General features: G+C 45.9%; 1 protein-coding gene across 6 annotated transcripts; it reads left to right on the top strand.

Annotated features, from left to right (window-relative positions):
* Positions 1-2145: 2145 nt before the first annotated feature.
* Positions 2146-12673, top strand: LOC101787369 (glutamic acid-rich protein). 6 transcript variants are annotated; one of them, XM_063227540.1, is made up of 4 exons: positions 2146-4520; positions 8681-8778; positions 8861-8962; positions 12211-12673. In XM_063227540.1, exon 1 carries the CDS (start codon positions 2161-2163, stop codon positions 4039-4041), a length of 1881 nt encoding a protein of 626 aa, XP_063083610.1. In that variant the 5' UTR covers positions 2146-2160; the 3' UTR covers positions 4042-4520; positions 8681-8778; positions 8861-8962; positions 12211-12673. The 6 variants fall into 6 exon arrangements, with proteins under 6 accessions (XP_063083610.1, XP_063083608.1, XP_063083611.1 ...); XM_063227538.1 differs by having other exon boundaries at positions 8681-8962; XM_063227541.1 differs by lacking the exon at positions 12211-12673 and having other exon boundaries at positions 2146-4508; positions 8861-9176.
* Positions 12674-15949: the final 3276 nt, after the last annotated feature.

The following is a 15949-nucleotide window of genomic DNA, read 5'->3' as shown; positions in this document are numbered from 1 at the left end:
CTCCCAAGCTGCCTGTGGGGGCCAGGATCTCTGGGATAAACCTCACTTGCTCCACCTCATCCTCTGTCCTCCAAAGTGTGTACCTCTCCCTGGCACAACATAGTTGTTCAATCACTATTTGCTGAATGAAGTTGAAAGAAAAAAATGAAGAAGACAAATGAATGATTTTATGATTATATGAACATAGATACATTGGTTGTTGAGGCTTGTGTCTAGATATTCCCAAAGCCTCATGTGGTCATAGCTGAGACTTTTTCAGAGGTGGCTGAATCTAAAGTGTGTGACACTTGGATTGATTTATGATGCAATGCTAGGATCAAGGGCACTAGGATTAAAAATGTGAATGCTAAAAAAAAAAAAAAAAGAATGTGAATGCTGCCTGCCCTAAGTAGCCTTGATAAAATGTAAGGGACAGAAAGAGTTGTGGTTGTCCCTTGCTTGGCTTTGCTGCTTTCTGCCTGCTATAAATTGTTTCTCCTCTACAGTGCCTCTGTGATGCTGCCCGGCCTTACAGCCAGGCAATAATGGATTGAAGTCTCCACAAACTGTGAGCTAAATAAACCTTTTTCACTCTAACTTTGAGGTTCAGATATTTTGTCCCAGCAATGAGAAAAGTAACTAAAAGTTCAGTGAAGCTCTAAGCGCTGAACAGGATTCCCCAACTGTGGGCAAAGAGAGGAGGCCAGCTCCTTCTTAGTCCTAACATCCTGCTTTCCTCTTCCTCCACATTAAATTAGTGAATCCCTGCTGGGGAGAGGTGTGATGGTGACGAGTCCCTTTTCATCTGTCTCACTTGGCATCCTCACCAGTCTCATGCTTCCCTTTCTGTCTCTTCCTCTCTTTCCCAACCAGACAATCAGTGACTATTCTTTTTTTTTATTTATTTATTTAAAGGGAAAAAAGAAAGGAAATAAAAAACAAAGCAGTAAAAGGGTACAAATAAAACAGAATTTCAAGAAAAAAATATACAGTAAGAAATCACTAGTTAATAGCTTACATATTGTCATCTTAGAAACAGTTGTCCAAATTATAAAATTAAAGCATATAAAGTGGACATTCATACAGGGAGATTGCAGACAGTTCCATTCAATGATCCAACAAAAGCTCAGTAATATGGTTTTCCATCCTATACAGTCAAACATACATGCAGTTATATCCCTTAGACCACCTTCCTTTCCTCTCTTTTTTACAATAACAATTACACTTTTTGGGTTTTTTTACTCCCACAGTTCTTATTACTTTTTTTGAAGAGACTAAAACCTAACATGACTAAACAAAACAGAGTCGGTTAGAACAGAAGGATGGTCATAGTACATGATGCAAAAACAGAATATCAGGTGATCAAAAATGGTTTACTATTGTGCCTCTTGCTATTTTTAAAAAGAGTTGCCTATATCATCAGGTATAATAGAATTGATCAAAAACAGTACAGAACAAGACCAATAAAACCTACACTGGAGACTTTACAGGACTTCAAAAGAAGATAATAGTCAAACCATAATGGGCATCATAGTAAAATCTTATTGCCTTCAAAGTGGCTACCTATACCCAATCAGTGACTATTCTGAAGTGAGATGGGGGTTGGAAGGGGTTTTGCATCCCTTTCCTTGCATTACCTTACTCTCCTTCCCAGTCTCCTGGTGCTCCTCCATCACGCTTCTGTGATACAGCACAGAAGGTCGCGCGCTAGTGGCCACTACCCACACAATCTTTATCAACTCTCCCCCTCCCTACTAGGGAGCCACCAAGAGTTGGGGTAGTTCCCACCCAGGCCTCTGCAGCTGCGCCTTCTGATTGGCTACTAGGTCTACCCTGCGTAATACTATTGGCTGAAACGCCTGTTTGTTCCTGTGTCCAGGTCCAGGTTATAAAGGAGAGCGCAACAAAAACTAACCAGGGATACGGGAAGATGTGGGGTCTGTGGTCCCGGTTTTAGGATCATCAGATCATGTGTCGTGCTTCGCCGGACCTCTCCCTGCTGGTGGGTACACTGACGCAGATGCTCAGGACTCCGCCTCTGAACGGCCACGCGCGGTCGGGCGCGCTTGCGCACTAAGACCGCCTCCCACCCTCCAAGCGGTGGGCGGGGTGGCAACCAGCAGGGGGTGGTCGAGGGTGGGAGGGAGGGGGGTGGCGGGGTTGGGGGAATGGGGAGCGGGAATGGGTTTGTCGGGTTGGGGGCGAGGGCAGACGGCACTTTATTTGGCGGCAGGGGTGCCGTTGAAGTTTCCAGTCTGGGCTGCGCGGGAGCTCCGGGGTAAGCCGTTTAAGGGGCCGAAGGGGCGCAGCAAGGCCCGCGGCCAGGGCTCCCCGGGCCGCGCCACCGCCCCCCACAAGCGTTGCCCGCCAGAGCCGCCTTGCCAGGGGGCGCAGGTTCAGCGAGAGAAGGAGAAACTATGGATGCCCTGGAATGGGCTCATTGTAATTGGGAAGAGGATAGAGCTCCTGGGAAGAAACACGCCAAGGCCTAGAATGGGAGACCCGAGGTTTGAGGCTGAGTACTGGAGATCAGAGGACGTGGGAAAGATGGTGTCCAAAGAGAAACCAGAAGTGAGTCTGGAGGAGATGGACATGAAAGATCCGCAGAGCTTGGCAAGCCTGTCACGGACTTTGGCACACCTCAGGAAAGGTGCTCCAGGAGAGGAGGCCGAAGGGAAAACAGGGGCTGAACCTAGTGCGGAGATGATAGCAGAGTCTAGGAGAGAATCCGTGTCCCAAGAAAGGCCAGGGATGACAGTGGAGGTGAGGAGGGGATCTGCGTCTGAAGAGAGGTCAGAACTTAGGCAGGAAGAGATGGATGAGAAGGGCCTGCCCAGCATAGCAAGTGCATCACAGACTTCTGCAGACACGGGGAAAGACCAACTGAGAGAGACTGGGGAAAAGCAAGAAGAGAGAGAGGAAACCGGGGCTGAAGCTGGTGGGGAGGTGATAGAAGAATCTAAGAGGGAATCTGTGTCTGAAGAGAAGTCGGACCTGACAGTAGAATCCAGGAGGGGGTCCGCATCTGAAGAGAGGTTGGAGGTGACAGCAGAGTCCAGGAGGGGATCTTCATCTGAAGAGAGGTCAGAGGTGGCAGCAGAGTCTAGGAGGGAGTCTTTGTCTGAAGAGAGGTTGGAGATGACAGCAGAGTCCAGGAGGGAGTCCACATCTGAAGAAAGGTTGGGGTCTCCAGAAGACAAGTTGGAGGCCAGTGGAGAGGATGTAAGATCCAGAGGGGATCAGGATGAGGAGCTGAGGTCGAGTGGAGAAAGTCTGGAGTCCAGAAGAGAGAAGCGGAAGCCCGCTGGAGAGAAGCGGCCCATTAGAGAGAGGCGTAGGTCCATCATAGAGAAGCCTATGTTCAGGGCAGAGAGGCGAGGGTCCACTCTTGAGAAGCCCATATTCAGGGCTGAGAGACGGGGGTCCACTTTTGAGAAGCCCATATTCAGGGCAGAGAGGCGGGGGTCCACTTTTGAGAAGCAGGGGTCAGTTGCAGAGAAGCCAGTATTCAGGGCAGAGAGGCGGGGGTCCACTTTTGATAAGCCGCCGATATTCAGGACAGAGAGGCGAGGATCTACTTTTGATAAGCCGCCGTTATTCAGGACAGAGAGGCGGGGGTCCACTTTTGATAAGCCGGTATTAAGGGGAGACAGGCGGAAATCCAGTGCAGAGAAGTCAAAGATGCGAGAGAAACTAAGGCTCAATAAAGAAAATTTGAGAACTGGTGATCAAATGACATTAGCTATGGAGGAGCAGGAATCCAGCGGGGAGAATTTGAAGGAAGGTTCAAAAATGGAAAGCGTAAGTGAAGAGAACATTGAAAAAATACAAGAGGCTACTAGTGACGAAAGAGTGATTGAAGTTACCAATGAGGAGATGGAAATTCCTTTTGAAAGTGTGGAAGAGATAAATGAGAAGCTGAAAGAGATTGAAGAAAAGGCGGAATCCGATGAGGACATCTTGCCTGAAGAGGAAGAAGAAGATGATGCTGGTGAATCAGCTTTTGTGGGCAAGAAAGGTATGATAGAGGAAATAGAGGAACTAGAAGAGGTCAGTGAATGAGGCAGTTGGAGGACTGAAGCTGAGAGAGTATTGAAAGTAAAAGAGGAAGAGTTACAGTCAATCACCACATTATGGATGCTGGAGGAGTAGAAATGAGAGAGGAGAGCAGAGTCCTAGGAGAGAAGAGTGGGAATCGAGACAGAGTTACTGGGCCAAGAAGAGTGGTGGAGAGAGAAATGGGAGCATTTTGAAAAGACAAGAGTGGGTGATAATGGGTAAAGAAAAATCGGATACTAAGTTCTTGAAAAACTGAGAAATGAACTTGAGATGGGCTAGAAGAACATGACTGGGTGTACCTGGTGGAGAAGGATGTCCAGCAGGAGTACCCAGCAGGAAGAGAGCAGGGCAAAGGAGAGATACTGGGCGGAGAAGATGAAGCCGGCGGAAGTGAGTGATACTTCTGAAAGCAGCTCCTGAAAAATGAGGGGCTTCAGAGTGACGAGGAGAGGAACCAAGCACATTAAGAGGTGGGAAGAAAAGTAAGTCACATTCCATAAAGATGATTATGTTTGCTGGGGTTTTTTGTTTGTTCGGTTTTAGTTTTTGGTTTGTATGTTTTGTTTTGTTCTTGTGGTACTGGGGATTGAATCTAAACCCCTCATCCTGAGTTATGTTCACAGCCCTTTTAAAATTTTTTTAAACTCTAGAGACCTTGCTAAGTCACTGTGTTGTCCAGACTGGGCTTGAATTTGTGATCCTCTTGCTTCAGCCTCCCAGAGTGCTGGGACTACAGGTGTTGATCACATCTGGCTAGTTGGCTGATTTTTAAAGGCCCCCACCCACCGTCCTCCCCACTAGTTCTGTACGCTCCCCTCCCATGCAGCTTCCTGCAGGGTTTCATATGGGCCATGCCCATGTCTCTGATCTCTCAGCAAGCCAACTGTGTCCAGAATAATTAGTGGGCTCCATATTGCCCATCCTTGATTCAGTCGGCCTTGGTTATTAGTACCTATACTGTTTTCCTCTTTGACCTTTTAATTATTCACCTAATAAGCACATGGACTGTTCCACAGCTTCTCTGTCTCCGTAGGGGTCTCTTGTATGTCTTTGTATGTCATCCACCTGTTATCCTCATCCTAAAGAAGACAGAAGACCCTTGAGTTTCTATTGTCACGACTTCAGTATTGCACAAGCTATAACTCAGTGGTAAAGTGCAGGAATAACATTCTTGAGACCCTGGGTTCAATCCCCATGCCACCCCAACCCTGCCAAAGAAAGACTTAAGTGTATCTTGACAAGAGTCATCAGGGGTGGCTAAAGCAGTCACTAGGACTAAAGGAATATGTTACCACTTTTTCTCTTTGGTGTACGTTTTTTGGTGGTGTTTTTCTTTTTTTGAGATAAGGTCTCAATGTGTAGCTCAAACTGACCCAGAACTCTTTGGCTTTTTGTTTTGTTTTGTTTTGCTTTTTGAGATAGGGTCTTACTATGCAGTTCAGACTGGCCTTAAACTCACTTTATAGCCCAGGCTGGTCTCAAATTTGTGGCAATCCTCCTGCTAGCACTAGGATTACAGGCATGTGCCACCATGCCCAGCTGGCCTGGAACTCTTGATCCTCCTGTGTTAGCCTCCTGATTTTTGGGATTACGAGTATTCACCACTGTACTCATCCTTTGTTTTTAAATTAATTAATTTTTTATATTTATTTTTTATTTTAATTTTTATTATTATTATTTTTTGTACTGGGGATCAAACTCAGCCTTGCACTTGCCAAGCAGGAGTTTATGCTGCTGAGGTAAATCCCCAGCCCTAATTAATTTCTTTTTAATTAATTAATTTTGAGGTACTAGAAATCGAACCCAGGGCCTTTTCTTTGCATTGAGCTACATCCCCAGTCCTTTTAAAATATTATTTTTGAGACTGACTCTCACTAAATTGCTGAATTGTACAGACAGGTCTCAAATTTATGATCCTCCTGCCTCAGCTTTCCAGAGTGTTAGAATTACAGGTGTGTGTAAGCATGCCTGTCTTAAATGTTTTAATTTACACAGAAAACGGGAAACATTAGAGCACATGAGCAACCGAATATTCTTTTCCTAGATTCAATAGTTGATAACAGTGTGCAGTATTTCCTTTATTTTTATACATTTAAGCACAGATTGCCTAGGAATAAAATTTCCTACATATCCAGAAGTAGGATATGTAGTAGGGGCTTGCTACGAAAGCTTAAAGTTTAGGGGCTGGAGATTTAGCTCAGTAGCATAAGCGCCTGCCTTGCAAGCGTGTGGTCATGAGTTAAATCCCTGGTACCGTAAAAAAAAAAAAAAAAAAAAAAAGTTTTTAATTTAACAAGTTTAAAAATTAAAAATAATCCCCTAATATCAAATATTCCATATATATACACATATGTATTATTTTTTTTGAGACAGAGTCTTGCTATGTAGTATACACTGGCCTTGAACTTGCTTAGGTACCTCAGGCTGGCCTCAAACTCACCAAGTTCCTCCTGCCTCAGGTTCCTGAGTGCTGGGCTTACAGGCATGCGTCAATTTATATTTATCCTTCCTCATCCTCAAAATACCTTTTATCATTTCTTTCTCCCCTAGCCTAGGATCTAATCAGTGCTTATTTGCTGAATACAATTACTAATTTTTGTTTTTGGTCTAGACCCTCTAGGGCCTCACCCCCAGCTCTTGATTGTTAACTGTTTTTGTTTTTTTGGTTTTTTGATGCTGGAGGTGGAAACTCAAGGTCTTGCACATGCTAAGCACATGATCTATCCCTAAGCTATACGCCCAGCCTTTGTTAATTCTTCTTACTTTATGAGTTTCCTTGTTTTGTTTTTAACAACTTTGACATTTTTAGGAATTCAGCCTAGGTTTCTTATAGATGCCTGAGCTTCTGGATTTATCTGATATATCCTGAGGGGGTCATGTGATTCTGTCTTCTATGCGCTGTCATTCCTATAGTTTTAATTTTTTTATTTTTATCTGTTTGAGACAGGGGCTCCCTATGCTGTTCAGGCTGGCCTTGAGCTCATTTTGTAGCCCAGGCTGGTCTCAAACTCCCAATGATCCTCCTTGCCTCAGTCTCCCCAGTGCTGGGATGTCAGGTGTGCCCCACCACTTTTGCCTTAATTTCCTATCGTTTTTAAAATGAGTTTGGGACCTAGACCCTGGTTTCTCTCTCTATTGTATCTTCACACTGTGACTTAGAATGTCCTCTGGTGGCTGTTGGTTATGTCTGTCTCCGAGAGAATGTCAGCTCTGAGAGAGCCTTGTGTTTGTGCAGAGACCTGCGCCGGCCTGTGAATATGCAGAACAGAGTGAGCCTTCAGTGTGTGTTCACAAAACGAATCTACCTATCACCTTCAGTGGCGTTCTCAGCCTCAGGACCATTTAATATCTACTGAGAAATCACTATAATCATTTGTCTGGTTTCTGCAAATAGCTCACATTTTTTTTGAAGACCCAAAAGTCTGAGAATATCTGTACCTTGTATTTAAACTTGAGGTCTGGGGGTGGAGGATTTAGCTCAGCAGCACAGCACCTGCCTGGCAAGCATGAGTTTGTGAGTTTGATCCCTGGTACCAAAACAAACAAACAACAGAAAACCCTTATAAACTTGAGGTCTGTCTCAGCACATATTTTGCCCTAGCAATTTGAAGGTGTGCTTGGCTTTCTTTTTTAAAAATTTTAGGGCTGGGGATATAACTCAGTGCTTGCCTGGCAAGCATGAGTCGTGAGTACCAAAAAAAAAAAGGAAAACTATTTTTAATTTTCCTTAGTATATGTTTACCACACATAACAATTACATCATGCAAGGGGCTGGGGATTTAGCTCAGCAGCATAAGCGCCTGCCTTGCAAGCAGGCAGCCATGAGTTCGATCCCTGGTACCGATAAAAACGAAAAAGACAAAAAAAAAAAAAAAAAAAAAAACCCACAATTGCATCATGCAGAGCTGGTGCCTGAACACAGCATAGCTTAGTTCTTTCAGTATCCCTTTTCCCTCCTTTCTCCCTCCCTTAAACTGGCAGATCTATTTTTATGCTGTAGCTGCTTGCACAGCCGGGCGTTCTGTGGACATGGCCTGTTTTCTTTTCCCTGTCTTTGCTATTTCTGCTGCTTCTTTGATCAGAAGCTGATAGCTTGCTCTTTTTTTGCATTTCCAGGGGACTCTGATCCCAGGGAGATCAAGGTAGAGCTTTTGGGAACAGGCAGAGCTGTAAACATAAGCTCCAAACTGAGAGCAGGCTCGCTTTGACAAGTGATTACGAGAGCTAACATTTCCTGAGTTCTTGTTACAATGAGGGTGATGCAATTGGCACCACGCTCAGTGCTGTGCACTGCCCTGCCGTGTGTAATCTTTCCTGCAACGCTTTTCCAGAGCAACTTCTCTATCAAGTCTACCAAACTAGAAACAGCCAGTGCCAGGCGCCAGCCCAGAAAGCCTGACCCCAAACACCACCGAAAGCCACTCTGCTCTTCTATTTCTTGTAGATCTCCCTAAACTCAGTCTCCTGGCTGCCAGAGCAAGCTCTCAGTGCTGCCTGGGGGTGGGGATGAAGCTGAGGAACAACCCTTCCATTCATTCAGTGTATGCTGCAGAAAAAGCACTTCTGTGGCAAGTTTTTAGGAATCTAAATGCAAAAAAAAAAAAAAAAAAAAAAGAAAGAACCAATGATTGTTCTTTTGCAGATCTGTGCCTTCCTGAGACCATCACACCCAGCCTCTTCTAGTGACTCTGCAAGCTACGGAATTATCAGCTCTTATATGAGAGGCCTGCGTGGCACAAGGTTAATGCTTGGGGAATTTCCGTTATGTGAAAGTCCCCTGGGTTGCACTGTACAGTGTACTAATTATGATCCCAATAACCAGATTTCTGGATGACATTTTCACCTGGGATATCAAGACACATTCCACCCAGGCCACAGATGGACAAATGAAGACAGAGACACCATGACAAAGGCCAGCCACTTTGTAAGTGCAGGTGTTAGAGACTGTGTAGGCAGCTGGAGTTTATGTGTACGAACCATATCCTCTTCTGCTAAAATTAACAAAAATGCGCACATTTGGGAGGTGAAAATCTGAGTGATTTTATGTATTTTATCCTGTTCTTTTCTTTGTATATTCCCAGAGATCCCCTGTTTCTTGGAATGGGATATGTTAAAAGTGACATTATTTTTTGTTATAATGCCCTTATTCATTCCTTCAACACTGAGCGCTTATTGCATGTCAGCTGAGAATACAAAAAAAATGGCTGGCCCCTTTCTCCTGTGAGATGGGCACTTCAGCAAGGGGACTCCCAAGACGCTGTGAGACAGGACAGAAGAGCACAGCGCACTAAACGTGGTGGAAACTGCAGAAGTCAGTGCCAGTCCCTGGGGGCGGGTAGGGGGACACCAGAGAAGGCTTCGTGGTGGAGATGAGCATGTTTAGACTGACTTTAAAATGGTGAGGACAGGAGTGGGGCGTAACACAGCCTGCCTATAACTGTAGCACTCAGGCAGCCAGGCTCGGAGGATCAGGGCTTTGAGGCCAGCCTGGGCTGCACGGGAAGGACTGCAGAGAAGTATCCTGCGCACGAAGTCGGGAGGTATTGAAGAGTTCAGCAGGTGAATGTGGAGCTGGGGATGTAGGTGGGAGGTAGAGCATGTACAGGGCCCTGGGTTCCCTCCTCGGCAAAAGGACAAGAGAAAAGGGAGGTGAATGTGGAGGACAACGGTGCAAAGCAGAAAGAACCGTGTTGCCAAAGTGCAGTGACAGGAAACTGCACTGCTTGTTAGGAAAAGACAAGGAGAGCAAAGAACATTGCAGAGATGTGTTAGAGACTGGCAGGATGTGAGCCTGAGGAGGGCCTTGATTAAACAAGATAGATTAAGCTGAGTGTGGTGGTGCACGCCTATAATTCCAACACTAGGGAGGCTGAGGCAGGAGGATCACTGCAAGTTAGAGGCCAGCCTAGGTTACATGGTGAGTTCAAAGCCAACCTGAACTGCACAGCAAGACCATCTCAAGAAAAAACCAAAACAAAACAAAATAGAACACAGAAACAAAAAGGGAACAAAAAAAGATCTGGCACTTAATACCCAAATCTGGAAGAAGTTAGATTTTGTTCTGTAGGTGACAGGGAGAATGACACCATCAGATCTGCGTTTCACGCAGATGAGTTACTAAGCTAAAAAATGGGATCACCTGGGGGCAGCTGATTTCCTGTGGGTGGGTGTTCAGGGCAGCAAGAGACAGGATTATCAGATTATTACCAGATGCAGGGCTGCTGAGTTTCCTGTAGCAGGGCTGTGCTCCCTGGGGAGGGCACAGCCAGCCTGCCTGGGAACCCTGCTGACCTCTGCAGGGTTTTTATTGTGCTGTTCTGTAAATACTTGTTTGCCAGCCTGGGATTCAGTTTTAATTTAATGGTACAGAAAAAGTGCCACTCAGCTTGGTTACACTCCAGGTTGTACTGGAATGCATGTCAAGCCTTGGCCTCCATGGATGGCTAAATACCATTTTTTTAAGTCTTAGGGAATATAAGAGAGAAACAACCATGGTCTTGGTTTGTTTGTTTTAATACTGCATGGTGTGGGAATTGAGAAAAACTCAATACCCACCCATGCCTGAGTGCCCATGGGGAGAAGGGTTATGTACCATTACTGCAGGACAAAGGTAAAGGATACTAGTTCCTGAAACCTGCAGAGATTAAAACACAATATAAACAGCACTGTGGCAACTGGCAGAAGTAATGGCCTATCACTTGTATGCAAATTATACTGGAGGGTTATTTTTTCCTTTTACTTTCTATTGTAATGGATCATTTGCTTGGATTTTGAGCTGTGTGTTTTGAATGAGTTATAAGGAAGGGTCAGGGGAAAACCTGTGTGCAGGGCTGAACCACATCTTTTTTTTTTTTTTGTATGGGGATCGAGCTCACAACCTCGCACTTGCAGGCAGGCGCTTACACCGCTGAGCTATACTCCCAGCCCCATGAACCACATCTTCTATAGCTTGCAATTTTCTACAGATATTTAGTTCTAGAAAAATTTTAGTTTTATGATTTAGCTGGGCGTAGTGGCACACGCCTGTAATCCCAGCACTTAGGATGCTGGGACAGGTGGGTCACTGAGTTCAGGCCAGCCAGGGCTAGTGAGATCAAGGCCAGCCTGGACTGCATGGTGAGACCCTGTGTCAAAAAACCAGAGGAGGAAGGGGTAAAAAAAAAAAAAAAAAGAAAAAGAAAAAGAAAACGACGTTTCTGTACCATTAAGTTAAAATGTAAGTCCCAGGCTAGTAAACGGGTATTTCTCAAAATTTGAAATTTTTGTTATTAAATATTTTAAAAGACAAAAAATAATAAAATACTTTAAAAGGCAACAATGATGCCCCATGGCCACCATCAGATTGGACAAATGACCACCTTTTGCTTTTGAGAGTTTACTCGCAGTCTGTAGACTGCCCTCAGATGACAGGTGCAGGAAACCCAGCTCACCCCAGCGCTATGACCGTTTGCCTCTCGAAGTCAAAGGTCTGTGTCCTTTGTCTCACACCAACAACTTCCCATCAGGCTTGGCTGCTGATTCAGGAAGTGGGGGCAGATGAGCTGCTGCTCCTGGCCACAAAATTGTCAAAGTCTACTGGGCACAATTCTAGGGTGGTCACTGGGTCACAGACACTCATTGTCCCTCCTGTCAGACCATAGCACACCGCCCCCACTTGTGAGAGGCCAGCCTTGAAAGCTTTCTCCTGGGAATGAGAAGTAATCACTCTGCAGATCGCTTTGTAGATCACTTTGGTCCTGGGAGCCATTTCTGCCCAGGTGATGTGGATCTTGCAAGGTCACACTCAGCCGCTCCCTGGATTCTGACCCCTGCCTGTCACCTTCCCTTTGCTCACCTTAGCGACGCCTTGTGCCCTAGAAGCACACTTAGGATGAGACCTGGACATGTGAAGTGCCAGTTCCTCTCTTCCCCTAGCATAATTTCATGCTGTTGTGTACAGGTGCTTAACATAGGCTGTTGAGAGGCTACTGAGCTGGGGACAAGAAAACCTGTGTGGGGACAATGCCAAGCCAGGCAGCGCCTGCTCCTTTCCCGGCACTCTTTCCTTTTTGGGATGTTTCCTATAAAACATAGGCTCCCCCTCCCCCAGAAGATGTGGCCAAATTCATGGCAAAGTTCTACTATTTATTCATTCACTTAACAAATATTTATTAAGTACCTATCCTTTCTCAGGAACCATTCCAGATGCCAGGATCCTACCAGAGAACAAAATGGACCCTGTTATCTTGGAGCTTACATTATCATGGAAAGAAACTCACACAGAGAGTCAATGTGTAAAATATTCTGAGAATTTGGAAGAAAAATCAAGCAGGGTAAGGGTGAAAGAGGGAAGCAGGAAGGTGAGCGCCTGGAGGGATGGCCTTTCTGCTGAGGAGCAGAGGTTTGCAGGCAGGGAGGAGGAGCAAGAGCCCAGCCTGGAGTGGGGACTGCCCTGGCCCTGGCCAGTGGGGCTGGGAAACCACTTTCCCTGTGTGCATGGCCCAGGGCTTGGGGCGAGGAACCAACAAAAGCATTGATGTGAAAAGCATTTGTGTAAACTATCACGCACTGCATACAAGTTACTGTCTTTATGTTGATTTCCTCAAATATTTGTAGAGTGTCTCAATCATCAAGGATTATAATTGTTATATTGCAATTATGCCCTTTCCTTTTCTTTATTATTGAGGCGAAATTCACGTAGCATATGATTCACCACCCTAAGGTCATATTTTGGTGGCATTCTGTGCATTCGCAGTGTCGTGCAAGCACCACCTCTAGTTTTAAAACTTTTTCATCAGTTCTGCCCTTTCATTTTCCATATTACTTTGCAGTATTGTTCCTAGAATAGGGTTTTCCTCCATGTCCAGCCTTGTTCTTTCTGTTCCTGGTGGACCGCGGTGGCAGTTCTTATGATTCATCCCCGTGTTTATTCAGTGGCTATTTATTGACCACTTACTGTACAGTAAGCACCATGCTAGGTGTCCTGGGGACACAAGAGTGACAATAACAGGTGAGTCCTTGCATTTAGGGGACTTATAATCTACTGGAGAATATAGACACTGAACAGATTATGGTACGTGGTTTTAACAAAAAAATGTTTTGAAAATTGTGTTAAAAAAATGGGTGGAGGGGCTGGGGATTTAGCTCAGCGGCATAAGTGCCTGCCTTGCAAGCAGGCAGTCGTGAGTTCGATCCCTGGTACCGATAAAAACGAAAAAAAAAAGACAAAAAAAAAAATTAAAACATTGCTGGAAAAAAAATTCGTGAGGGCCGGGCATCATGGAGGCACACACACCTATGATTTCAGGACTTGGGAGGCTGAGGCAGGAGGATCATTCTGAGTTCCATGCCAACCTGAGTTACATAATGAATTTAAGGTCAGCCTCAAATAAGAAACCATCCAAAAAAAAAAAAGGAGGTTACTAAAGCTACAAGAAAAGTGCTGCCACTCTTAGAATGGCAGGCTATTTTGTTTTCATGACTTTTTATCATTATGCTCCTAATTCAAGACACTCGGAAGAAAGCCTGCCTCAAGGAAGTGAATTAAAGTAGGCTGGGGCGAGGATAGGCAGGCACAGGTAAAGCTGTAGGGTTCCGGCCATTTGCTCCTGAGAGTAACCCCGCGAGGAAAGCCACGGCTGGTCGTGTTGTCGTGGCTCCCATCACTCCCATTTTATAGATATGGAAACCGCGGCCGCCACCAGCGCGCCTCCTCCAAATTTATTGAAATTTCCTATGTCGTTTAACCACTAGGCTAGCCAAGCTGGAAAGCCTTTTGTCCAGCAGAGGACAGTCGCACGCTCGGCTGGGAGGAGACGACCTGCAGGCGCGCTCGGACGGGCCCCGCGTGCACTCAGCCTCCAGCAGAGGGCGCGGTGAGCTGGCCTCGGGTGGCCCCGCCAGGCCGGGGGCGGCGTTCCCGGGCTTCCCCACGCAGCCTGTGCTCAGCGGCCTGGGGGCTTTGTCGCAGACGCTGGTGCGTGCTAGTGTTGACCTTGCTGCTCGCTTGTCCCGTGATCAAGCTTTGGAATCGCAAATCAGACCACGCCACCAAGTCATCTCGAGAGCGGAACCGGTGACCAAGGTCACATGGGTGCCGGGCCCCATCGCCACGTCCTAGCGCCCCGCGGGTCCCCGCGGCCAGGCTGCTCCACGTCCGCAGGTCGGCGGCGCCACCGTGACTTTCCAGAGGCAGGGTGACCTGGCAGCGCTTGCACCCCACCCTCTGCTGGTTTCGCTTTCCTAATGTTAAAAGTACCTTCTAACTGAAGGAGGATGGTAGAACAGGTTTCAGCATTTTCCTTCATTTTTTATGTGCTGGCTTGTTGAAAATTTCTGTAACCAAGTCCCCTTTCTGCTCCCTTGGGAAGATGCCCTCTTTGGCATCTGTCCAAAGTCCGGGTCCTAATAGCTTTTGACTGTGGTTTAATTTTAACCATAAAGCCTTCTTTTGGAATAATTGCTTTTTAATCCGGAAAGGACCAGTTTGATACAGGGCCATAACTGGCTCGTGGTCAGTGGGCGGTGCTCATTTACTGCTAACACGTCTCTTTTTAAAAGGTGAGGGTGATAGGGGTTTATGAAGGGACCCGTTTGAGGGGCTGTTTGGACATTTGCTTTAATCAATTTAATGTGTCCCATGGGTGTCGTGGAGAGGAAAAGGCAGGAGTGGCTGCCCCAAGCAACTCTGTGGCCATTTCTTGGGAGATTTTGCAGGTGACATTGCTGGCTCTTTGTCAAATGTCCTACTGCCACCAATTCTTGTTTCTGAAAACATGGTCATCTGAGCTGCCAGCAGCTGTCTTCTCAGGAGCAACCTGACCCAGGCAGTCAGGCAGAGTGGGGTCCTCAGAGTCCCCTACTCTGGTCAGTTGTTGTGAATCCCCATCTTCCCTTATAATGCAAATTCTTTGGTAATACTTGTATTTGTAAAACCTTAAATAAGTTTTGGTTTGTCAGGGCAGAAATTGTCTCCCTTATTGTAGTGTAGGTGGCAAAACTTATTTGACAATGAAAAAAATTAAAGATGAGAGGAAAATAGGATGTGTGGTGAGGACCATTTATAGAAAAAATATGTATCCCAATCCTCTCTGAGGCAAGCAATTTTGGAAAGACTTACTCATTTTATAGAAGTAGTCTTCACTTGCCTGGCATACTATAATTCTAGCACTCAGGAGGCTGAGGCAGGAGGATCACCACAAGGTCAAGGCCAGCCTGGGGTACATAGTGAGTTGAGGGCCATTTCAAAATACATATAAAGAGCCTGTTGAAAAGAAGGAAAGAGGGCCAGGGATTTAGCTCAGCAGCATAAGCTCCTGCCTGGCAAGCATAAGGTTGTGAGTTTGATACCTGGTACCAAAAGTAAAAAAAGAAAGAGGCTTTTGTGTGTGTGTGTGTGTGTGTGTGTGTGTGTGTGTGAGAGAGAGAGAGAGAGAGAGAGAGAGAGAGAGAGAGAGAGAGAGAGACAGGGTCTCACTGTGCAGTTCAGGCTGGCCTTGAGCTCACTTCTATCCCAGGCTGGTCTTGAATTTGTAATGATCCTCTGGCCTCAGCCTCCTGATTGGTGGGATTATAGGCGTGTGCCAGCACGCCCTGCTAGTCTTTACCATAGATTCATGCTTAGGGTTACTTAAATAAATACTCTATGCTCTTCTGGAGCATTGAGGAGAAGGGAGGATAGAAAAATCAAGGAATAACCATCAGTTACTAGTGGAAAATCAAACTTAAATGAAAATCAGGTATCTGATTTCCCAGTAAGAGATCAGCCTTTGGGCCTGAAGGTATAGCTCAGTGACAGATCATGTGTTTAGCGAGGACTAGTCCCTAGGGTAGTTAAAACATGATGGAAGAGTTGGGGAAAGGGGTCAGGAGGACGAGGAGGTGGAGATGAGCCTCCCATTAAATAAAATCTGCAGGCTTGTGAGGCGCACAC

The sequence above is a fragment of the Cavia porcellus genome, unplaced genomic scaffold (assembly GCF_034190915.1).
Source record: "Cavia porcellus strain 051 isolate PalLab524CR breed Dunkin Hartley unplaced genomic scaffold, mCavPor4.1 scaffold_17, whole genome shotgun sequence".
Taxonomy (NCBI): Eukaryota; Metazoa; Chordata; class Mammalia; order Rodentia; family Caviidae; genus Cavia; species Cavia porcellus.
Note: the sequence above shows the minus strand (reverse complement) of the source record. Positions and strands in the feature narration are given on the sequence as shown.